This window comes from Oncorhynchus nerka, linkage group LG22 (genome assembly GCF_034236695.1).
Source record: "Oncorhynchus nerka isolate Pitt River linkage group LG22, Oner_Uvic_2.0, whole genome shotgun sequence".
Classification (NCBI taxonomy): domain Eukaryota; kingdom Metazoa; phylum Chordata; class Actinopteri; order Salmoniformes; family Salmonidae; genus Oncorhynchus; species Oncorhynchus nerka.
Genome location: NC_088417.1, coordinates 75,006,896 through 75,031,229, shown reverse-complemented (window position 1 = coordinate 75,031,229; position 24,334 = coordinate 75,006,896). Strand labels below are relative to the sequence as shown.

Here is a 24,334-nt window from a genome sequence, read left to right as displayed (position 1 = left end):
CCATCCAACCTGACAGAGCTTGAGAGGATCTGCAGAGAAGAATGGGAGAAACTCCCCAAATACAGGTGTGCCAAGCTTGTAGCGTCATGCCCAAGAATAATCAATGCTGTAATCGCTGCCAAAGGTGCTTCAACTAAGTACTGAGTAAAGGGTCTGAATACTTATGTAAATGTGATATTTCATTTTTTTTTATGGGGTATTGTGCATAGATTAAGGATACATTTTTTTTTTAAATAGAAAAAAGCTGTAACTTAACAAAATGTGAAAAAAGTCAAGGGGTCTGAATACTTTCCGAAGGCACTGCATGTATGTTGAAGGGCTTTAAACATAATTTATATATATATTTATATATATATATATATGTTTGAAACTGAGAAATTCAAGGATAAGCTACAGTATAATTGCACTATGGCCCACAACTGGCTAGTTAGGGAAGTGGTAGACTTGGTAGCCTGCTGGTTGTGTGTAACAGCCTTTCAGTTGTTTACACTAATCAGTGATGTAGTATAGCCTACTACTGTAGCTGTGGATGACTTAATAAAGAAAACAAATGTATTTCAGGTAAAAGTGATTTATTAAAGCATGAAAACATTCTTAGATGTGCATCTTTGCATACATTACATGGACACGTTAAAACATACATTAAAACAAAACACAACATGAAGCTGGTACCGCTTATGCTAAAATAATGGGTTCAATTCCATCTGTAGAAACATCTAGTTAAGACTGCAGCTTTCCCAACATTTGTGTGCCGACCGTTCATTGTAAGGTAGTTATTCACCCTCACCAAGTTTAGAATAGGCACACTGAGTGATTTGTGCTTTCTGCTGTAGATTGACCTATCAAGATGGTGTGGATATTGTGGTTTGAGTCATCGGTACCATCTGGCTTTATTTATACCTGGCGCTAACATACGTCCTTTGTCCTGATCTTGTCCACATTCTTATTGTGCCCACATGTTCTGAAATATGTCTACACATGGTATTAAAATGTGTCTCATATCCATTCACTGTGTCCACATTGTGACCAGATTTCCTGGTCCCTCCCTGTATGCAAATCAAATCAAATTTATTTATATAGCCCTTCGTACATCAGCTGATATCTCAAAGTGCTGTACAGAAACCCAGCCTAAAACCCCAAACAGCAAGCAATGCAGGTGTATGCACATTATTTGACACATGATTTGTGTTCTCAGTTAACTTACTAGGTAAAATACATTTAAAAAATGAATTCCATAAGTCAATGGTTTTAGACGATGGGATAATGATGATTTCACTGTCCAGATCCGTCTGCACTTGTAAGATATCCAGACACAGTGGGTCCTTGACTATCTCCAGAAGTGGTCAAGAAGATCAGATCACGATGCGTCTTTCAATCATCTACACCTGTCTGAAAATGTGGGCACTATAAGAATGTGGACAAGGTCGGGACAAAGGATGTATGTTACACGCATGCATAAATCTGCCTTCTGCTAAACAGTAACAACACAGTACTGTTAGGCCTACACAGTATCAGGTCTGAGATTTTCATCCTGTTGATACTGTATGAGTTCTCTGAATGATCGATACTACTCCATTCACTCCCTATGTGCATGACTACAGATTGCATGGCTCTATTCCTGCTGGCTGGCAATCGAAGGCTTCAGAACTTAAAAAACAACAACAAATGCAATATGCTGGGCAGAAGCATTAATGCATGTTTGTCTTTAGGATTCCATGGCTAACATTTAGACACGTGTTCATTTGGTTTAAGATGATCTCAAACTCAGACCATTGTTCATATAAAAACATAATCCCTGAATTCCTGTGTATTAAGAATCCATACAATCTGTTTCAGCAAAATAATGAGCAATGAGCAATGTCCTTTTCATTGCATAGCATTTGATACAAAAACAGCATTGTGACACAGTGCACGGTAAGGTAACATTCACAGTGTAACTTTGATGTGATATTTGTACAGTGAATGTTGATGCCCCAAACTACAAACCAGTCATTTAAACCTTTTTTGACAACACCGTCTACTTTCTTCTCTCATAGATGTTTATATCTGATCAATTTCAAAGTGCTTTTATTTTGTACATGAAAGAAGAATTGCTCTCTTTGAGATAAGCTACCATTTGTTATGACATATATTTAATGTGATGTTGCATTTGCTCCACTTGTTCTGTGAAATGCAAAGTATTTGTGTTTTATCCCATCTTACTTTTTCTCCGTCTGATTTACACTTTAGACTGCCGGACATCCTTCCATTCCATCTTAGTGTTCTGCAGGGCCTGAGTCTTCTTCTCATCCACCTGCACATAGTCCACCCTGTGTTCGTCAGTAAGTAAGGGCTTCTGGAAGACATCACAGCAGAGTTGGTGTACAGTAAACTAAGGTAAGGACATTATTCAATCCAAACCTGTATCCAGAATAGAACTATCAGTCGTACATAGATGACACTTCCCACCTTTCCATAACGTGAAAAACAATTTGAAATTGATGCTGTTTTGTCAGTTATTCAGTGGTTATAATGCAGTCTTATTGTTCATGACATATGTCCTCTATGGTCCAGCCTGTATTCCAGCCATTAGTATTCCTTTCACTATGTCTTTTTGCTGTGAATCACCAAAACAATGAGTCAAATTCATGACCATGAAAATAGGCACAACTACACCTTGCAAGTGCTATTTGAGCCAATTCCACAATATACTGTATTGTTTACTTCTGGGCTATTGAAATCAGATGGAAGTTGGACCAATAAAACCAAACAAATTAGATGATACATGCAATATATGTATGTTGTTCACTGTTTTAAGGTATGACCAGTACGTATGGTTTCAAGTACTACTGAAATGAAAACCTATTCTGCACCCCTGCTCAGATGGTGAAACAGACCAATAATTTGGCTCGATTTCTAACATATGAGTCAATGCAAAAGTGAGACTTAAAGAAAATGTCACATACAGAACACAATACTTTGTACTTATTTCTCCTATTTCACATGTGTATTAATATTCATGTGTGAATTGGAAATGTGTTTTTTGCATGTCCCACACTCCCAGAGAGTGGGGTCACGACCAGCTATTATCAACGATGACCCTGGATTAACTAGGGTTGAGTGCCTTGCTCAAAGGCACATCGGATGATTTTTCACCTTGCTCGATCGGGATTCGAACTAGTGATCTTTCGGTTACTGGCTCAACGCTCTAACCACTAGTTTACCTGCCGCCCTATGCTTTCTACATTACCCATCAAAAGTTTGGACACACCTACTCATTCAAAGGTTTTTCTTATTTTTTTATTACTATATTGTAGAATAATAGTGAAGACATCAAAGCTATGAAATAACACATATGGAATCATGTAGTTACCAAAAAATACATGTTTCCTCGATATAGGCGCATTGAACATTCAATTGCAGATTAAACGATAAGAGTGAGCATAGTGCCAATAATGAAAATGTGACACCAATCTGTTAACTGTCATGTGTATCAATTAAGCATGCAGAGACAAAGTGATATTACTATAGATGAATAAGTTATTGATATGCCCACACACAATAGAATGAACATAGGGAATTGCAGTGGATGATGACGGTAATTTGAGGTCCTTTAAAACTGCCAATGGCAGTTCAAAGTAAAAGACAGGCACTTTTAACACTGCTAAATGGTTGAATTGATTCAATGAGAGGACCATAATGAGAGGACCACAATGGAAACAAGTTTTTTGACTTTTTTGTGTATCTTATCCTAGGCAATTTTGGTACAGTTGAAGTCGGAAGTTTACATACACGTTAGCCAAATACATTTAAACTCAGTTTGTCACAATTCCTGACATTTAATCCGAGTAAAAATTCCCTGTTTTAGGTCAGTTAGGATCACCACTTTATTTTAAGAATGTGAAATGTTTGAATAATAGTAGAGAGAATGATTTATTTAAGCTTTTCTTTCTTTCATCACATTCCCAGTGGGCCAGAAGTTTACATACACTCCATTAGTATTTGGTAGCATTGCCTTTAAATTGTTTAACTTGGGTCAAACGCTTTGGGTAGCCTTCCACAAGCTTCCCACAATAAGTTGGGTGAATTTTAGCCTATTCATCCTGACAGAGCTGGTGTAACTGAGTCAGGTTTGTAGGCCTCCTTGCTCGCACACGCTTTTTCAGTTCTGCCCACAAATGTTCTGTAGGATTGAGGTCAGGGCTTTGTGATGGCCATTCCAATACCTTGACTTTGTTGTCCTGAAGCAATTTTGCCACAACTTTGGATGTATGCTTGGGGTCATTGTCCATTTGGAAGACCCATTTGCAACCAAGCTTTAACTTCCTGACTGATGTCATGAGATGTTGCTTCAATATATCCACATCATTTTCCCTCCTCATGTTGTGAAGTGCACCAGTGCCTCCTGCAGCAAAGCACCCCCACAACATGATGCTGCCACCCCCGTGCTTCACGGTTGGGATGGTGTTCTTTGGCTTGCAAGCCTCCCACTTTTTCCTCCAAACACAATGATGGTCATTATGGCCAAACAGTTGGTCATCAGACCAGAGGACATTTCTCCAAAAAGTACCATCTTTGTCCCCATGTCCAGTTGCAAACCGTAGTCTGGCATTTTTATGGCGGTTTTGGAGCAATGGCTTCTTCCTTGCTGAGCGCCCTTTCAGGTTATGTCGATATATGACTCGTTTTACTGTGGATATGGATACATTTGTACCTGTTTCCTCCAGCATCTTCACAAGATCATTTGCTGTTGTTCTGGAATGTATTCACACTTTTTGCACCAAAGTGCGTCTCCTTCTTGAGCGGTATGATGGCTGCGTGGTCCCATGGTGTTTATACTTGCGTACTATTGTTTGTACAGATGAATGTGGTACCTTCAGGCATTTGGAAATTGCTCCCAAGGATGAACCAGACGTGTGGAGGTCTACAAAAAAAAAATCTGAGGTCTTGGCTGATTTATTTGGATTTTCCGATGATGGCAAGGAAAGAGTCACTGAGTTTGAAGGTAGGCCTTGAAATACATCCACAGGTACACCTCCAATTGACTCAAATTATGTCAATTAGCCTATCAGAAGTTTCTAAAGCCATGACATCATTTTCTGGAATTTTCCAAGCTGTTTAAAGGCACACTCATCTTAGTGTATGTAAACTTCTGACCCACTGGAATTGTGATACAGTGAATTATAAGTGAAATAATCTGTCTGTAAACAATTGTTGGAAAATGACTTGTGTCATGCACAAAGTCGATGTCCTAACCGACTTGCCAAAACTATAGTTTGTTAACAAGACATTTGTGGAGTGGTTGAAAAACGAGTTTTAATGACTCCAACCTAAGTGTATGTAAACTTCCGACTTCAACTGTATGTCTCTAGGAGACAGAATGCATCTCCTTCTTGAGCGGTATGACAGCTGTGTGGTCCCATGGTGTTTATACTTGCGTACTATTGTTTGTACAGATGAATGTGGTACCTTCAGGCGTGTAAAATTGGTGGTGTAAAATTTTTATGTTTTTAAAATGGTCAAATCAAATCAATGTCTTGCTTTGGAAACAAACCCATTCCTACCATTTGACCTCTGTCTATTCAATCAAGCTTACCTTTTGCACAGGAGAGGGGGATGCGGAATTGAAATCCAGTGAAAGGTAGTCAAGGTTTGATCTCCTAAGCCACGGCTGGGAGGCGCCCTCGTTTGTAGTGGAGAACTGTTGCCTTGACTCCTGAAATGAAAATAATCCCAGTTACAATGAGTCTCACCTCACATTCATACATATTTTGATCTCGGTATATGTTATGTCATATGGTTCACTAATACAGAACATTTTTCATTTTGTATCGCTAGTTTCAGGTGAATATCAATTGTAATATTTTAAGCCTTTCTTAGTACCCCAAACATAAATAAATATTCATGATGCTCAAAGCTTTATTCCCCTGCTTTAGGCAGTTTGGAACTCAGAGTTTAGACACAACAGCTGAATTATTCATGGTTAGGGGAGGGAAGTAGTCTCTCTATGAACTGACTTGGGTACTTTTCTTCTCGCTGATGATTGCAGAAACAGAAGTGTATGTATAACTATTTATAATGTCAATACAGAAGGTAACTTTACTACTGGAATGCTGGCTTCTTGGTCTCCTTTAATTCCCAGTTTTCCTTGCAGTGAATTTCTGGGTACAACACAAACAAACACACACAAATAAATCCAGCTTTTTTTTCATTTTAGAATTTGGACAGAAAGAGAGCTGAGAGTTCAGGATGAAGAGAGTAAAATTTCGGACTCACCCTGGCTCTGTCATGGTTCTGATCAAAGCCATATGAGTCGGACATTCTCTGATAGTGGACAGACCCCTCAGGTCCAGTGGTGGAGGCCGTGCTGCAAACCAGAGAAACAATATGGTGGTGAGGCAAGCAACCCTCAAATTCTCTATTGGACAATAATGATCAGCTGTACTTTTCCCCCAACAAAGGACATTTGTGTTGAAACAGCAATTTTTCAAATAGAGCCATGCTGCAAATGTTGACTCAGGAAATACTGTCCTGAAAGGAGACTATCACAGGGAGTCACAAGATTCAATAGAATGTGAAAACATTTTTCATTTAGCTTTTCCTCAAAATACATGCTTATGAATGCATTTTTTATGCTTCCTCTACTTAGTACCCACTGCTGGAATGAGGATTAAATACATTATGAAGCCCTTTTATACATGTTTTTTTACTTCCTTTTTGTTCATTACCTCTCCTGCGTGGTTTGAGATCCCTGTTGATTGGAGGTGGTTCTAGATCCCCAGGTAGATCTGCAATGGGAAGGGGGGTGGGAGCGAGAGGGGCCTCTGTTTTGCCATTAGCCTTGAGGAAGCTAATTGGAGTGGGGCTCATAGGGATGTAGCCGTCCGATACATTTTCACCAACACAGACACGCGGAGAGGCCATGGACACGTAAGAGTCCTCATGGCAGTTTGGACTTTGAGTGGCAATGAAATGTGGCTACAAGACAACAAGACCAGACCAACTTAGAAATTTGTACTACAGCATGGCCTAGAATGATGTAATAAGTCACTTACAAATCCTATAGTGTTGTTTGAGATTCAAAAAGGAAACAATGACAGTTAAGAATTATTCCCTGCTGTGAACTATCTGACAAAATTATGTGCAAAACATTCAGTTCTCATCCGTTGTAGGTACATGTTTTCTCACCAAATTGAGACTAAGCCTTTTGTTCCTGCTCCTCAATGCACTCCCCTCAATGTCTCCTAGATAAGACAGAAATATCACTAATGAAGGTGGTTATCATGTTATATAACAGAAACAATGACACCAGGCATACTATGTGGTTGGAAACATGTTAGGTCAGAATAAATACACGTGCTGACTATATTGATTACATATACCACATTGATGAGCATACAGTATGTGGCGGCAGGTATAAAGGGCCTAGACCAGAAATCATCAACTACATTCAGCTGCGGGCCGATTTTTTCTTGAGTGAATGGTCGTGGGGCCAAAACAGTATGTGGACACCCCTTCAAATGATTGGATTCGGCTATTTCAGCCACACCGTTCCTGTGTATAAAATCGAGCAAACATCCATGCAATTTCCATAGACAAACATTGGTAGTAGAATGGCCCGTACTGAAGAGCTCAGTGACTTTCAACGTGGCACCGTTATAGGATGCCACCTTTCCAAGAAGTTAGTTTGTCACATTTCTGCTCTGCTAGAGCTGCCCCGGTCAATTGTAAGTGCTGTTATTGTGAAGTGGAAACTTCTAGGAGAAACAACGGCTCAGCCGCAAAGTGGTACGTCACACAATCTCACTGAACGGGACCGTCGAGTGTTAAAATGCGCAGTGCGTAAAAATCGTCTGTCCTCGATGGCAAAACTCACTACCGAGTTCCAAACTGCCTTTGGAAGCAACGTCAGCACAAGAACTGTTTGTCGGAAACGTCATGAAATGGGTTTCCATGGCCGAGCAAGTCTAAGATCACCATGCGCAATGACAAGCGTTGGCTGGAGTGGTGTAAAGCGTGCCGCCATTGCACTCTGGAGCAGTGGAAATGCTTCTCTGGAGTGATGAATCACGCTTCATCATCTGTCAGTCTGACGGACTAATCTGGGTTTGCCAGGAAAACGCTACCTGCCTCAATGCATAGTGGCAACTGTAAAGTTTGCTGGAGGAGGAATAATGGTCTGGGGATGTTTTTCATGGTTCGGTCTAGGCCCATTAGTTCCAGTGAAGGGAAATTTGAACTCTGCTGCATACAATGACATTGTAGACGATTCTGTGCTTCAACTTTGTGGCAACAGTTTGGGGAAGGCCCTTTCCTGTTTCAGCATGACAATGCCCTTGTGCACAAAGTGAGGGCCGTACAGAAAGGGTTTGTTGAGATCGGTGTGGAAGAACCTGACTGGCCTGCACAAAGCCCGGACCTCAACCCCATCTAACCCCTTTGGAATTTAATTGGAACTGCGAGCCAGGCCTAATCGCCCAACATCATTGCCTGACCACAATAATGCTTTTGTGGCTGAAAGGAAGCACGTCGCCGCAGCTATGTTCCGACATTTTTATTTTATTTATTTAACCTTTGTTTAACTAGGCAAGTCAGTTAAGAACAAATTCTTATTTACAATGACGGCCTACACTGGCCAAATCTGGACGATGCTGGGCCAATTGTGCGCCGCCCTTTGGGACTCCCAATCAGGGCCGGTTGTGATACAGCCTGAATGGAAAGCCTTCTCTTCTCAGAAGAGTGGAGACTGTTATAGCAACAGAGTGGGGACCAACTCCATATTAATGCCCATGATTTTGGAATGAGATGTTCGACGAGCCAGTGTCCAGATACTTTTAGTGTAATTATACAATTGGAGACTGCAAATTGACCGCAAGAAGCTAGAAACAGATATATTTGACGAAAACATAATAATTTCAAACCTTGCTTACATTATAATACAATCACATACATAGCTCTATTTTGTTTAGGAATACTTTGGATCAGATTTCCAAATTTAAAATCACTTGGAACTGATTTCCTGGTGTTTTTGGAGTCTTAAGTCCAACAATAAAAAATACATTAAAAATGCAGAAAACTTGGGGGGGAAAATCAAATCACAGTTGGGGAACCCTGGCCTAGACTGAAGGACTCTGCTGGTTATATACAGTACCTCTTCTGAAGTGGTCTGGCAGGCCTGACAGAGAGATCCTCCGGGGGATGAGTGCAGGTTGGCCTGTGAGCTGCTGCCTAATTCCTGCCAGAGGCCCGTGGGAGCCGTCATCTCTGAGGTGCTCTGAGAGGTGGACAGGCTTGGGGGTAGAGGAGGGGGAGTTAGTCCATCACTAGTTGCCTCCAATATGGCAGAAGAGTATGGTTTGTCAAACTGGAAGACATCTGGTGTACGATGGAGTGTTCGAGGAGAGGATGAGGTTGACGTGGGGCCACATGGTGCGCTGAAAGGGGGGTCATGCGTCCTAATGTGGGGAAAGGGAGACTGAGATGGTCCAGTGTGAGGGAAGGGGGACGGAAATGGGCCAGTATGGGGAAAGGGAGACGGAGAAGGATCAGTGCCGAGGGGTGAAGAGAAGACATCTTCAGTAGTAGTGTCTGATGAATTTTGTTCCAGAGATCTCTCCGAATTTGAAAAGCTGTCGCATCTATAAAATAAATAAAAATACAGTGTTTATCGTTTATCATCATTTAACCTAAAACATCAAAATATGTGATGACGTCTGTAAACAATCCAATGAGGTGCAGAAGTTGGTATGATGTATCAATTGGGGGAGGGATCGTCTTCAGGAAGCAGAGCGACATGAAGCGCATGGTGTGAGCGAAGGTTAAGAAATATTTCAGACTTTTTCATGTTTAAATAGAGATTACTTGACAAATCTCTAAAGAAGCATATTTATTAGGTTTTTAACATATTTAGTTTTTATGAATACATTTTTAAAATGTAGTTTTCTTTTTGTTGCCTCAGGGCAACGGTGAGCAGTTATGCTACTTTTCAGGGCAATATCATACTCAATGAAAGACATGTAGTTTGATTGAAACTTTGGTCAATGTTTTTGCCAACATATCCACTGACATTCACAGGCAATTGACACAGGGAAATTCTATGGGCAAAATTAGCCTAATTGAGCAGTTAGGATCATAGCCTCTGATAGTGAGGACAGTGATCTTGAGGACAGTGAGGAAGAATGAACCCCAGAATCAGGTTTGAGAGGCAGTGAAATACTATATGCCCAGTGGTGGGCCGTCAGGGCCAGCAAAGGCCTTCTCTCAGAATATAATATTTTTTTTAAATATATTTTCCCACAAATATGTATTAAATTATTCCCCAGAGTAAGAGTTATACTCTTCATTTCATAGCTTTCCTCTTGGTTGCACTGCTTCCAGCCCCAGGTTGAGATTTGGAGGGCTGGTCTTTATGTTAGATCTTTTATCCAATCATATTCAGCCATCATGTGTTGCCAGGGGTCTAAAATCTGCCCTCGGGCCTTCAGAATCAACAGTGCGGGCGCTTGTAGCTTAAAGTGAATAGAAATGAAAATTTAGTGTCAACCAATCAGCTTTAGCTATTGTACGCCTGCTGGCTGGCTCCAGTGTTACACAGGAGCCAGCTAGCAGGCGTAGTGCGTGCACGTCTTTTGATTGGATTACCAATATTGAGAGGCAGGTCCTATATGGGCAGGTATATGCAAACCTCAGAACTAGGAAACTGAATTTGATAAACTAATTAATTTGCGTACTACTAAGCTGTTTTTTTTAACCCACAATGGCGGAAGGAGGAGAATATATCGATTTGGTCGAGGATATTGTAGCGACCCGCACAGACAGCTGTGTGTTATGTGCTAGGCTAGGAGGTGGTTGTGTTGTACTGACCAGTACCCGGTGTTCGCGGGGTCCGACATGTCAATCAACCTGCTATCTGCCAATCACGGGAATGCCTGGAATGTTCTGATGCCGGGCATCCTGGTGGTTGGCGGAGTGGCGTGGAGGGGGGGTTGGGCATTGGAAGTTAAGACCAGGTTCAGCCTTTGTTCTCTCTCTCTTACATCTGGGCTTCACAAGAGAAGGTCACGGTTGGATTGTGGGTTATCTATTTGGCGTGTGCTACGGCCCAAACAGTAGCCTGTGTAAAGTTGGTTCAATAAACCGTCAATTCGCAAGCTCAGGCCTCTGTCTGGACAATTGTTCATTTATGATCTAGTCAGGTCATTACATTGGTGTCAGAAGTAAAAACGTTGATACAAGTTAGCCAGCTAGCTAGCTGACTTATGTGGCTAGCTACCGTAGGTGAGAACGGGGATTGAAAATGCTTCGAGGGAATCCGAAAGTGAAGGTGGAGGTAGGGGACGATTATGGCCAAGGAGGTGCGTGTGAATGGACGTCGGGGGTTCTGTCTGAGGAGATCGCCAGGGCGTCGGAGCGCAGAGGCCGCTTGAGGGAGGACGTTAGAGTGATGGTGGCTGAAGCGGGCATGAGTGCTTCGTCGAGTGTATTTCGCGCGGATTCTGGTGGGCGGACCGGGCGGCGCGACGCGGCGTGACGAGGAATCTGGGGCTCAGGATGTAAACAAACATGGCGGCGCCCAGTTCCCGGCTGCGTCCGTATCTGTTAAGACCCCGAAGTATTCCGGTAAGGCGGATTGGGAAGCTTTTCATGCTCAGTTTGAACTGTTAGCTCATTTTAGGGGGTGGTCGGATGAAGAAAGGGCACTGCAGTTGGCTTTATGCCTCACGGATGAAGCTCTGTCCTGTTTGATAGGAAGACCACCAAAAATTCAGAAATTTTAATTCCAAACTACAACATTTTCAGACAAGATAGAACTGCTAAAGGGGGCGGTGTTGCAATCTACTGCAAAGATAGCCTGCAGAGTTCTGTCCTACTATCCAGGTCTGTACCCAAACAATTTGAACTTCTACTTTTAAAAATCCACCTCTCTAAAAACAAGTCTCTCACCGTTGCCGCCTGCTATAGACCACCCTCTGCTCCCAGCTGTGCTCTGGACACCATATGTGAACTGATTGCCCCCCATCTATCTTCAGAGCTCGTGCTGCTAGGCGACCTAAACTGGAACATGCTTAACACCCCAGCCATCCTACAATCTAAACTTGATGCCCTCAATCTCACACAAATTATCAATGAACCTACCAGGTACCCCCAAAGCCTTAAACACGGGCACCCTCATAGATATCATCCTAACCAACTTCCCCTCTAAATACACCTCTGCTGTCTTCAACCAAGATCTCAGCGATCACTGCCTCATTGCCTGCATCCGTAATGGGTCAGCGGTCAAACGACCTCCACTCATCACTGTAAAACGCTCCCTGAAACACTTCAGCGAGCAGGCCTTTCTAATCGACCTGGCCGGGTGTCCTGGAAGGATATTGATCTCATCCCGTCAGTAGAGGATGCCTGGATATTTTTTTAAATGCCTTCCTAACAATGTTAAATAAACATGCCCCATTCAAGAAAATTAGAACCAGGAACAGATATAGCCCTTGGTTCTCCCCAGACCTGACTGCCCTTAACCAACACAAAAACATCCTATGGCGTTCTGCATTAGCATCGAACAGCCCCGTGATATGCAGCTGTTCAGGGAAGCTAGAAACCGTTATACACAGGCAGTTAGAAAAGCCAAGGCTAGATTTTTCAAGCAGAAATTTGCTTCCTGCAACACTAACTCTAAAAAGTTCTGGGACACTGTAAAGTCCATGGAGAATAAGAACACCTCCTCCCAGCTGCCCACTGCACTGAAGATAGGAAACACTGTCACCACTGATAAATCCACCATAATTGAGAATTTCAATAAGCATTTTTCTACGGCTGGCCATGCTTTCCACCTGGCAACTCCTACCCCGGTCAACAGCACTGCACCCCCAACAGCAACTCGCCCAAGCCTTCCCCATTTCTCCTTCTCCCAAATCCATTCAGCTGAAGTTCTGAAAGAGCTGAAAATCTGGACCCCTACAAATCAGCCGGGCTAGACAATCTGGACCCTTTCTTTCTAAAATTATCTGCCGAAATTGTTGCCACCCCTATTACTAGCCTGTTCAACCTCTCTTTCGTGTCATCTGAGATTCCCAAAGATTGGAAAGCAGCTGCGGTCATCCCCTCTTCAAAGGGGGGACACTCTTGACCCAAACTGCTACAGACCTATATCTATCCTACCATGCCTTTCTAAGGTCTTCGAAAGCCAAGTCAACAAACAGATTACCGACCATTTCGAATCTCACCATACCTTCTCTGCTATGCAATCTGGTTTCAGAGCTGGTCATGGGTGCACCTCAGCCACGCTCAAGGTCCTAAACGATATCTTAACCGCCATCGATAAGAAACATTACTGTGCAGCCGTATTCATTGATCTGGCCAAGGCTTTCGACTCTGTCAACCACCACATCCTTATCGGCAGACTCGACAGCCTTGGTTTCTCAAATGATTGCCTCGCCTGGTTCACCAACTACTTCTCTGATAGAGTTCAGTGTGTCAAATCGGAGGGTCTGCTGTCCGGACCTCTGGCAGTCTCTATGGGGGTGCCACAGGGTTCAATTCTTGGACCGACTCTCTTCTCTGTATACATCAATGATGTTACTCTTGCTGCTGGTGAGTCTCTGATCCACCTCTACGCAGACGACACCATTCTGTATACTTCCGGCCCTTCTTTGGACACTGTGTTAACAACCCTCCAGGCAAGCTTCAATGCCATACAACTCTCCTTCCGTGGCCTCCAATTGCTCTTAAATACAAGTAAAACTAAATGCATGCTCTTCAACCGATCGCTACCTGCACCTACCCGCCTGTCCAACATCACTACTCTGGACGGCTCTGACTTAGAATACGTGGACAACTACAAATACTTAGGTGTCTGGTTAGACTGTAAACTCTCCTTCCAGACCCATATCAAACATCTCCAATCCAAAGTTAAATCTAGAATTGGCTTCCTATTTCGCAACAAAGCATCCTTCACTCATGCTGCCAAACATACCCTTGTAAAATTGACCATCCTACCAATCCTCGACTTTGGCGATGTCATTTACAAAATAGCCTCCAATACCCTACTCAACAAATTGGATGCAGTCTATCACAGTGCTATCCGTTTTGTCACCAAAGCCCCATATACTACCCACCATTGCGACCTGTACGCTCTCGTTGGCTGGCCCTCGCTTCATACTCGTCGCCAAACCCACTGGCTCCATGTCATCTACAAGACCCTGCTAGGTAAAGTCCCCCTTATCTCAGCTCGCTGGTCACCATAGCATCTCCCACCTGTAGCACACGCTCCAGCAGGTATATCTCTCTAGTCACCCCAAAACCAATTCTTTCTTTGGCCGCCTCTCCTTCCAGTTCTCTGCTGCCAATGACTGGAACGAACTACAAAAATCTCTTAAATTGGAAACACTTATCTCCCTCACTAGCTTTAAACACCAACTGTCAGAGCATCTTACAGATTACTGCACCTGTACATAGCCCACCTATAATTTAGCCCAAACAACTACCTCTTTCCTAACTGTATTTAATTTATTTATTTATTTTGCTCCTTTGCACCCCATTATTTTTATTTCTACTTTGCACATTCTTCCATTGCAATACTACCATTCCAGTGTTTTACTTGCTATATTGTATTTACTTTGCCACCATGGCCTTTTTTGCCTTTACCTCCCTTCTCACCTAATTTGCTCACATTGTATATAGACTTGTTTTTTTTTTTATTTTTTTTATTTTTTTTTACTGTATTATTGACTGTATGTTTGTTTTACTCCATGTGTAACTCTGTGTCGTTGTATGTGTCGAACTGCTTTGCTTTATCTTGGCCAGGTCGCAATTGTAAATGAGAACTTGTTCTCAACTTGCTTACCTGGTTAAATAAAGGTGAAATAAAAAATAAATAAATAAAAATATTGATTAGCCCCGAGGACAGGCATGATTATGGTGCTCTAGTGGGAGCACTGAGGAGGCGCTATGGACAGTGTGTACAGCCCGGGCTACTGCGCTCCGAACTGAGGAATAGACGCAGGCAGCCTGGAGAGCCTCTACGGGTGCTAGCTAATGACATTGAGAGCCTCTCTCTCCGTGCAGAGCGAGCTAGCACGGGACCAGTTCATACAGGCGCTCTCCCCTACGGAGCTGCGCATACAGACCCAGCTGGCTCATCCTGAGTCATTGCAGACAGCCTTGGAGATGGCTTTGGAGAGGGAGCTGGTGTGGGCTGGGGCTTCAGCTGGGGCTTTGGTGGGGGTGCAGGGAGACACACCCTCTGTGCGAGCTGGGGGGCAGAGCAGCCCGGAGCCGGAAAAGCCTGCTTGGGTGGCCGAAATGACAGAACTCATTCGGGCTGTGTCGCTACAGGCGGCACGAAACACAAGCCCTGGTCCCAGGGTCTGCTGGGGTTGTGGCCAGCCAGGCCATCTGCGCCGAGATTGCCCCATGTCCCCCAGAGCTCAGGGAAACGGCTTGGGGTCCGCATAGACCGGGTAGTGCGGACCCCTGGCTTTCTATCCCAACCACCATCATCTTCAGGAGGAGCCCACCGGCACAGACGGGGAAGCAAGGCTCCACTTCCCCCAGAAGCAGACGAGGGCAAGAGGAGGGAGCCTGTTGTTGTGGTGGGCCGGACCTGTGTTGGGGACTTTTGTCATGTCACTGTGGAGGGGGTGCCCTGCTCCGCCCTGGTGGACACTGGGTCCACAGTAACCCTGGTGAGGCCAGATATTGTGCCAGGTTGGACTCAGTGTGAGCCTACAACTGTGCAGCTCCGCACAGTCACAGGTGAGCTGGCACCCATGAAAGGGAAGGGAATAATGACTCTGACAGTAGGGGGCAGGACTGTGCGTCATCCTGTGTGGGTGGCGGCTGTGCAGGACCCTTGTATCCTGGGGTTGGACTTTCTTAGGAGCACAGGCTGCCAGTTAGACCTAAATAGGGGCACACTGAGCTTCCAGGGAGGGACGGAAGTCACCATGGCCCCCCCTAATGTCACATTCACTCAACCCAACAAACCCTTTACTCCAACAGTTAAAGCAGCAGAGACTCATGGCTGCGCCCCCTCCCCCACAGCTGTGTGTGACTTTTCCCCAGTCCCCCTGTCACCTACGGCGGTGTGTTACATTCCCCAGCTACCTCCATGACACAGCCCTCTGTGAGCCCGGGCCGCACCCCCAGCCCAGCTACCCCAGATGGGAGAGGAGAGGACACTGTCTGCAGTGAGGGAGATATGGGGAGGAACTGTGTTGGTCTTGACCCTGAGCAGCAGGAACGGTTGTGGCAGTTGCTGTTTGAATTCAGAGACAGCTTTGCGTTGAGTGAGGAAGAGGTGGGTCAGACTCTTCTGGTGCAGCATGAGATCGACACAGGTGATGCTCGACCCATCAAGATGCGTCCCCGCCGTATCCCGCTGGCACGCCAGGAGGCGGCAGACAAGGCTGTGTTGGAGATGCAGCGGGCAGACTTCATTGAGCCCTCAGACAGCCCCTGGGCGGCGCCAGTCGTCATGGTTCCGAAGAAGGGGGGCAAGCTGAGGTTCTGTGCGGACTACAGGCGGCTGAATGAGGTAACCAGGAAGGACTCATACCCCATACCACGTATCGATGAGTCGCTGGACCTGGTTAGGGGTCCTCCTGGTTCTCCTCACTAGACCTCCGCAGTGGCTACTGGCAGGTGCCCCTCTCCCCAGAGGCCAGAGCCAAAACTGCGTTCTCCACTAACAGAGGACACTGGCAGTTCAAGGTCCTGTGCTTTGGCCTGTGCAACGCTCCAGCTACTTTTGAGCGTTTGATGGACAGGGTGCTGGATGGCATCCCCCGACAGCAGTGTCTGGTATACCTCGATGACATCCTGGCCCATGGCAGCTCCTTCCAGTCAGCCCTGGGGGCGCTACGGCGTGTGCTGGAGAGGGTGGCTGCCGCAGGTCTGAAGCTCCACCCCGAGAAGTGCCACTTCATGAGGAGAGAGGTGTCCTTCTTGGGCCACCGAGTGGGGAAGGAGGGGATCAGCACCATGGAGGACAAGGTAGGGGCTGTCAGAGACTGGCCCACCCCCACCGACCAGCGTCAGCTGAAGAGCTTCCTGGGCCTGGCCTCGTACTACAGGAGGTTTGTACGGGGCTTCTCAAGCATTGCTGCTCCACTGAACCGCCTGCTGCCGAAGGACAAGGCTTTCACTTGGACAGTGGAGTGTGAGGAGGCGTTCAACACCCTCAAACGTGCACTGATCGAGGCCCCCGTGCTTGCCCCCCCTGACCTCACCTTGCCCTTTATCCTGGACACAGACGCGAGCAATGTGGGCATGGGTGGGGTGCTGGCCCAGGTGGGGCCAGAGGGGGAGAGAGTGGTGGCGTACTTCAGCAAAACATTTGACAAACATGAGCGCCGCTACTGTGTCACCCGGCGGGAGCTCTTGGTTGTTGTGGCTTCCGTCAAACACTTCAAGTACTACCTGGGTGGTCTGCCCTTTACTGTAAGGACTGACCACTCTGCTCTCCAGTGGCTCATGTCTTTCAGAGAGCCAGAGGGGCAGGTGGCACGCTGGTTGGAGGAGCTTCAGCCGTATGACTTCACGGTGGTGCACAGGGCAGGGGCACGCCACTCCAACGCCGACGCCATGTCCCGTCGGCCCTGTACTGCAGACGGCTGCCGCCACTGTGAACGGAGAGAGGGACGGGAGAGAGAGCTGCGGGCAGAGGAGGGTGTCTGTGCCACAGTGTGTCGGGCGAGCGGGCCTGTCTGCTGTGAGCTGCAGACTGTCGACGTGGCTGAATGGCGGCAGCAGCAGGGACGGGACACAGACCTACAGCCAGTGCTACAGTGGGTAGAGGCGCAGGTGAGGCCACCATGGGAAGAGGTGACAGCGCTCTCACTCGCGACCAAAGGGTTGTGGTCAAAGTTTGAGAGACTGCGGCTGGCTGATGGCGTGCTACAGCGGGCATGGAAGGAGTCAGCTACGGGAGAGGAGAGGTGGCAGGTGGTGGTCCCAAAAGCATTGCGGGAGGCTGTGCTCCAGAGTACTCATGGGGGTGGGGACTGGACACTTTGGGGTCACAAAAACACTGCGCCGTCTCCGTCAGGGCTTCTACTGGGGGCAGCACAAGAGGGATGTGGAGGACTTTTGTCGCCGCTGTGACAACTGCACAGCGAGAAAGGGCCCCCAGGCCGCTCTCATGCTCAGCTCCAACAGTTCCCAGTGGGGGCTCCCATGGAGAGGGTGGGAGTGGATGTAGTTGGGCCGTTCCCACCACAGACAGTGGAAACCGCTGGGTGCTCACGGCCATGGACTATTTCACAAAATGGCCCGAGGCCTATGCTCTGCCTGACCAGGAGGCAGAGACCATCGTCGACGCCCTGACAGCGGGGATGTTCAGCAGGTTTGGAGCTGCAGAGTCCATCCACAGCGACCAAGGCAGAAACTTTGAGTCCCGTGTGTTCGCCACCATGTGTGAGAGGCTGGGTATGCACAAGACCCGCACTACTCCTCTCCATCCTCAAAGTGATGGCCTTGTGGAGCGCTTCAACAAAACGCTTGGACAGCAGCTGGCCATCGTCTCTTCCAAACACCAGCGTGACTGGGACAAGCACCTGCCTATGGTCCTCATGGCATGCCGCTCCGCTGTCCAAGACTCCACCTCCTGCACGCCTGCCCTCCTCATGCTGGGGAGAGATCCGCACCCCTGCGGAGATGGCGTTTGGTCGGCCCCTGGATAGCCCTCATGTTCCTCCGGGGCCGGAGTATGCCCGGAGACTCCAGGACCGCCTGAGACAGCCCACACCTTCGCCAGAGAGCAGCTGGTGAATGCAGGTGTGAGGCAGAAAAGGAACTATGACGTGCACACCCGGGGAAGGCACTTTGTGGCTGGGGAGCTGGTCTGGGTCTACAGCCCCTAAGGAAAAAAGGCAGATGCCCCAAGTTGGACAGTCACTGGGTGGGACCCTGCAGTGTCCTGGAGAGGGTAGGGGAGGTTGTGTACCGGGTGCAGCTTCCTCCCAGGGGGAGAAAGGTGGCACTGCACCGGGACAGGTTAGCCCCATACAGAGGGGCCTCTTCTCCCAAACCCCAGGAACCCCCACAATTCCCCTCTCTGGCAATGACATTCTCCAGGCACCCACCCTCAGGTGCCGCAGACAAGGCTCCAGACAGCCCACTCCCCCTGTCTCCCCCTGTGTCACCGCGTGGTTCCCCAGAACCACGGACTGTATTACCCGTTCCGCTTCCTTGTCCCCCATATCCCTGCCTTCATCCCCTGGTTCCCAGAGGGGCACTCTGCGACCATCACGGCCACGCAGGCAAAGGAGACCTCCGGGTCGCTTCAGAGACTTTGTTTGTTCCCTCGGGGACGAGGGACTTTGTGGTGGGGGGGCTGTGTAGCGACCCGCACAGACAGCTGTGTGTTATGTGCTAGGCTAGGAGGTGGTTGTGTTGTACTGACCAGTACCCGGTGTTCGCGGGGTCCGACATGTCAATCAACCTGCTATCTGCCAATCACGGGAATGCCTGGAATGTTCTGATGCCGGGCATCCTGGTGGTTGGCGGAGTGGCGTGGAGGGGGGGTTGGGCATTGGAAGTTAAGACCAGGTTCAGCCTTTGTTCTCTCTCTCTTACATCTGGGCTTCACAAGAGAAGGTCACGGTTGGATTGTGGGTTATCTATTTGGCGTGTGCTACGGCCCAAACAGTAGCCTTTGTAAAGTTGGTTCAATAAACCGTCAATTCGCAAGCTCAGGCCTCTGTCTGGACAATTGTTCATTTATGATCTAGTCAGGTCATTACAATATAATTATAACGCCATTCTCAAGACAAACTTTTCAAAAAAAGTTAGACATTGTCAGGAGAGGTCGCCCGACGCCGACGCTACAAAGCCTGTCACAGGCGGGAAAGGGGTTTGTTCGCCACTTTCAAAGTTCCAACTACGAGCGCTATCAATGGCTCACATGCTCCGAAAAGCACTGCAAACTGTACTGCTGGGAATGCCTATTATTTGCAAGTGATAGATTTGGTGTTTGGAGCCACACTGGCTTTGCAAACTTGAGTTGTCTAACCAAGGCAGCAATGAGACACGGCTGGGCACTTACAAGCAATGGTGCTTTTGAAAACTTTTGGGGACACCCGAGTGGATCTACAGCTCAACGAACAAGCGCGCAGGGCAACGGGAGCTGCACAATGAAAAGGTATTGTACTCTTCCCCTGCAATTCTATGAATAAAAATGTCAATTTCAAGGTGACGCAACGCCTGGTTTTATAATGCGTTTCTGTCTAAATGTATAGTGTCTAGAGCCATGGCATCATAATGATGGTAATAAGAGGTGGATTAATTTGGGTGGGACTGTGTAGGACCTCACTGAAGGCCCAGCCCCCAGGCCCACGGCACGCCACTGTATATGCCCAATACTATATGCCTTGGTGTTTTAGTACCCTTATGACACAGAGTTGCCCTGAGGCAAAACATTCTAATCTGGGTGATGGGGGTAAAAGTAATTTTTTTGTTGTTGAAATTATTGATACATTATCAGAAAGCCTAAATCTTCCAAGAATAGAATGGATATTTGGGGGGATGCAATATGTAACTTTTTGAAATGTGAGTTATAGATCTGTCATTCTCATTGAAAGCAAGTCTAATAAGTGGTAGATATGTTCTATGTGCACTATTTTTATGCTTTGTGTTCTTAAATTTCATTTTTGCGTCTTTTACTTTCGGTTTTGTATACCAGCTTCAAACAGCTGAAAATACAATATTTTGGTTATTGAAAATATATTTCACAGCGGTTTGGATGGTACAATGATTCTTTACACGATGCTTGGTTGTTTTGTCACATAAACTGAAATTAGGCGAACTGTTCGAATATTTGCAACCAGGAAATGGCGGAGCGATTTCTGCATACTGCACTTTTTTTAAATGAAAAAATTAAATGTGTGCAGTAGAGTGTTAAACAACGTGTGGTGTTGATATGGTGTCCAGCTTGATGTTTGAGGCTATTTACCTAGAGAGGCTGAACCTCCCTGTCTCACACTGTGAGAGGAATAGGTAATCCAGTGGATAGTTGGGTTCCATCTGGCTCGGCATCTCCACTCTGCTGTTGCCATTGGCCACAAAGTCATGGTTGGAAATTAATGACATACTTCGGGAGAGAGCTGGTGAAACCTGCTGGGGGTTTGGGGTGTGAGAGAGAACTTCCTCAGATTCTGAAAGACAGAGAGATGGGGAGAGAGCGAGGGAGAGAAAAAGAACAGGGGGATTAGAGAGAATAGAGAGAAGAAATCCATAGTTTCTACATTAGTTCTGGGCTGGCTCAGGATAATGTTACACAGACATTGGGCCAGAGTCAGACAGGAATCCTGATCTCTCTTGATAAATGTGATCTCTGAAACGTAGTTGTCAGTACTCTCCAGCAGGTGGCAGTGCAATGAATTTGTAGTGCTTTTAATGTTTTTGCGCTTGTCCATGTCCCCCTTACTGTAAACGAATCCCCCACCATGTAACTATTCAGACTGAGTAACCCCTTTTCTAATAAAAAGTCCACTATGGTACAGTATAACCACAACACATGTGTAGGTATAAACATGTTATACACTGAGCATAACAAACTTTAGGAACACCCACCCCCCACCCCCCTTTTGCCCTCAGAACAGTCAGAGCATGGACTCTACAAGGTGTTGAAAGCGGTCCACAGGGATGCTGGCCCATGTTGACTCCAATGTTTCCCACAGTTGTGTCAAGTTGGATGGATGTCCTTTGGCTGGTGGACCATTCTTGATACACAGGGGAAACTGTTGAGCGTGAAATACCCAGCAGCATTGCAGTTCTTCACACAAAAATGTTTTGTGTTGCCCATTCACCCTCTGAATGATACACAATACATGTCTCAAGTGTCTCAAAGTTTTAAGATCCTTCTTTAACCTGTCTCCTCCCGTCATCTACACTGATTGAAGTGGATTTAACAAGTGACATCAATAAGGGATCATAGATGTCACCTGGATTCACCTGGTCAGTCTATGTCATGGAAAGTGCAGGTGTTCTTAATGTTTTGTATACTCATTCTATTTTGTGTAAATATGTGACATGTAGAATAAACATTATTTGACCAGCACCATAACACATAAGAATGAGAAAAAAAAGACCAGGCAGTGTAATTATTGAAAAATGTATTATTTCTTTACTTTTCCAAACCATATACTGTACATACTGTAGTTTGTGACTGTGTGCTGTGCATGCATCGTTATGTGTTTGACTTTTCTATTGAAAATATTTTAGGCGAGGTGCTAACTAGTAGCTACACAGCTATAACTATTCATTTTCTGTTAAAATTATTTTAGTTGAGTGGTGAGAACATGCAGACAGGAACCTGAGATCTATATACGACGAAACATCATTGTTCTTATCATTCACACATTGCTTATAGATTGTCGTTACTTCATCACTGGCAACCATCTCTGCTGGGCTTTCAGTGACTGAGGCCATTATAAACTGAACAAAAATATAAATGCAACATGTAAAGTGTTGGTCCCATGTTTCATGAGCTGAAATATAATATCCCAGAAATGTTCCATGCGTACAAAAAGCTTATTTCGCTAAAATGCTGTGCAAACATTTTTTACATCTCTGTTAGTGTGCATTTCTCCTTTGCAAAGATAATTCATCCACCTGACAGGTGTGGCATTCAATAAGCTGATTTAACATCATGATCATAACACAGGTGCGCGTTGTGCTGGGGACTATAAAAGGCCACTCTAAAATGTGCAGTTTTGTCACACAACACAATGCCACAGATGTCTCAAGTTTTGAGGGAGCGTGCAATGGGCCTGCTAACTGCAGGAATGTCCACCAGAGCTGTTGCCAGAGAATTGAATGTTCATTTCTCTACCATAAGTCGTCTCCAACGTCGTTTTACAGAATTTGGCAGTATGTCCAACCCGGCCTCACAACCGCAGACCACATGTATGGCGTTGTGTGGGTGAGCGGTTTGCTGATGTCAACGTTGTGAACAGAGTGCCCCATGGTGGCAGTGGGATTTTGGTATGGGCAGGCATAAACTACCGACAATGGACACAATTGCATTTTATTGATGGCAATTTGAATGCACAGAGATACCGTGATGAGATCCTGAGGCCCATTGTTGTGTCATTCAGTCGCCGCCATCACCTCGTGTTTCAGGATGACAATGCATGGCCCCATATCACAAGGATCTGTACAACATTTCTGGGACATGGATATATCCCAGTTCTTCCATGGCCTGCATACTCAGCAGACATATCACCCATTGGGCATGTTTGGGATGCTCTGGATTGACGTGTACAACAGCATGTTCCAGTTTCTGCCCATATCCAGCAACTTCGCACACAGCCATTGAATTGGAGTGTCACAACATGCCATAGACCACAATCAACAGCCTATCAACTCTTTGCGAAGGAGATGTGTTGCGCTGCATGAGGCAAATGGTGGTCACACCAGATACTGACTGGTTCTGATCCAAGTCCCTACTTTTTTTTAAAGGTATCTATGACCAACAGATACATATGTGTATTCCCAGTCGTGAAATCCATAGATTTAGGGCCTAATGAATTTATTTAAATTGACTGATTTCCTTATATGAACTGTAACTGTAACTGTGTCACGGGTGTTGAAGGAACTGGACCAAGGGGCAGAGTGGCGAGCGTACATATTATTTTTATTAGGAAAAGAAGCCGAACAAAACAATAAACACTACAAAACAAACCGTGAAGCTACAGGCTATGTGCCATAAACAAAAGTCAACTTCCCACAAAGAAAGGAGGGAAAACGGGCTACCCAAGTATGGTTCCCAATCAGAGACAACGATAGACAGCTGTCCCTGATTGAGAACCAAATCATAGATAACAAAACATAGAATGCCCACCCCAAATCACACCCTGACCAAACCAAATAGAGACATAAAAAGGCTCTCTAAGGTCTGGGCGTGACAGTACCCCCCCAAGGTGCAGACTCCTGCCGCAAAAACTGAACCTATAGGGGAGGGTCTGGGTGGGCATCTATCCGTGATGCCGGCTCAGGTGCGGGACGCAGACCCCGCTCCACCTCTGGCTCACCCCGCTTTGGTGACGCCTCTGGTGTGGGGAACGCCGCACCCGGACTCGGCACCCTCGCTGCTGAGGGCCCCGGACTGGGCACCCTCGCTGCTGCGGGCCCCGGACTGGGCACCCTCGCTGCTGCGGGCCCCGGACTGGGCACCCTCGCTGCTGAGGGCCCCGGACTGGGCACCCCGCCGCCGCACCCGGACTCGGCACCCTCGCTGCTGAGGGCCCCGGACTGGGCACCCTCGCTTCTGCGGGCCCCGGACTGGGCACCCTCGCTTCTGCGGGCCCCGGACTGGGCACCCTCGCTGCTGCGGGCCCCGGACTGGAGGCCGTCTCTG

At 46.3% G+C, this 24,334-nt stretch overlaps 1 protein-coding gene across 1 annotated transcript in view; it reads right to left on the bottom strand.

Annotated features, from left to right (window-relative positions):
- Positions 1 to 555: 555 nt before the first annotated feature.
- LOC115105728 (GRB2-associated-binding protein 3-like) overlaps positions 556 to 24,334 on the bottom strand; it is a 35,897-nt gene continuing 12,118 nt past the window's right edge. Inside the window, 9 exon segments of the mRNA XM_029628053.2 lie at positions 556 to 2,335; positions 5,576 to 5,695; positions 6,083 to 6,140; positions 6,256 to 6,346; positions 6,708 to 6,957; positions 7,168 to 7,223; positions 9,131 to 9,271; positions 9,274 to 9,617; positions 20,927 to 21,128. Of these exon segments, the coding sequence (XP_029483913.2) occupies positions 2,219 to 2,335; positions 5,576 to 5,695; positions 6,083 to 6,140; positions 6,256 to 6,346; positions 6,708 to 6,957; positions 7,168 to 7,223; positions 9,131 to 9,271; positions 9,274 to 9,617; positions 20,927 to 21,128 (1,379 nt within the window). The 3' untranslated portion in view covers positions 556 to 2,218.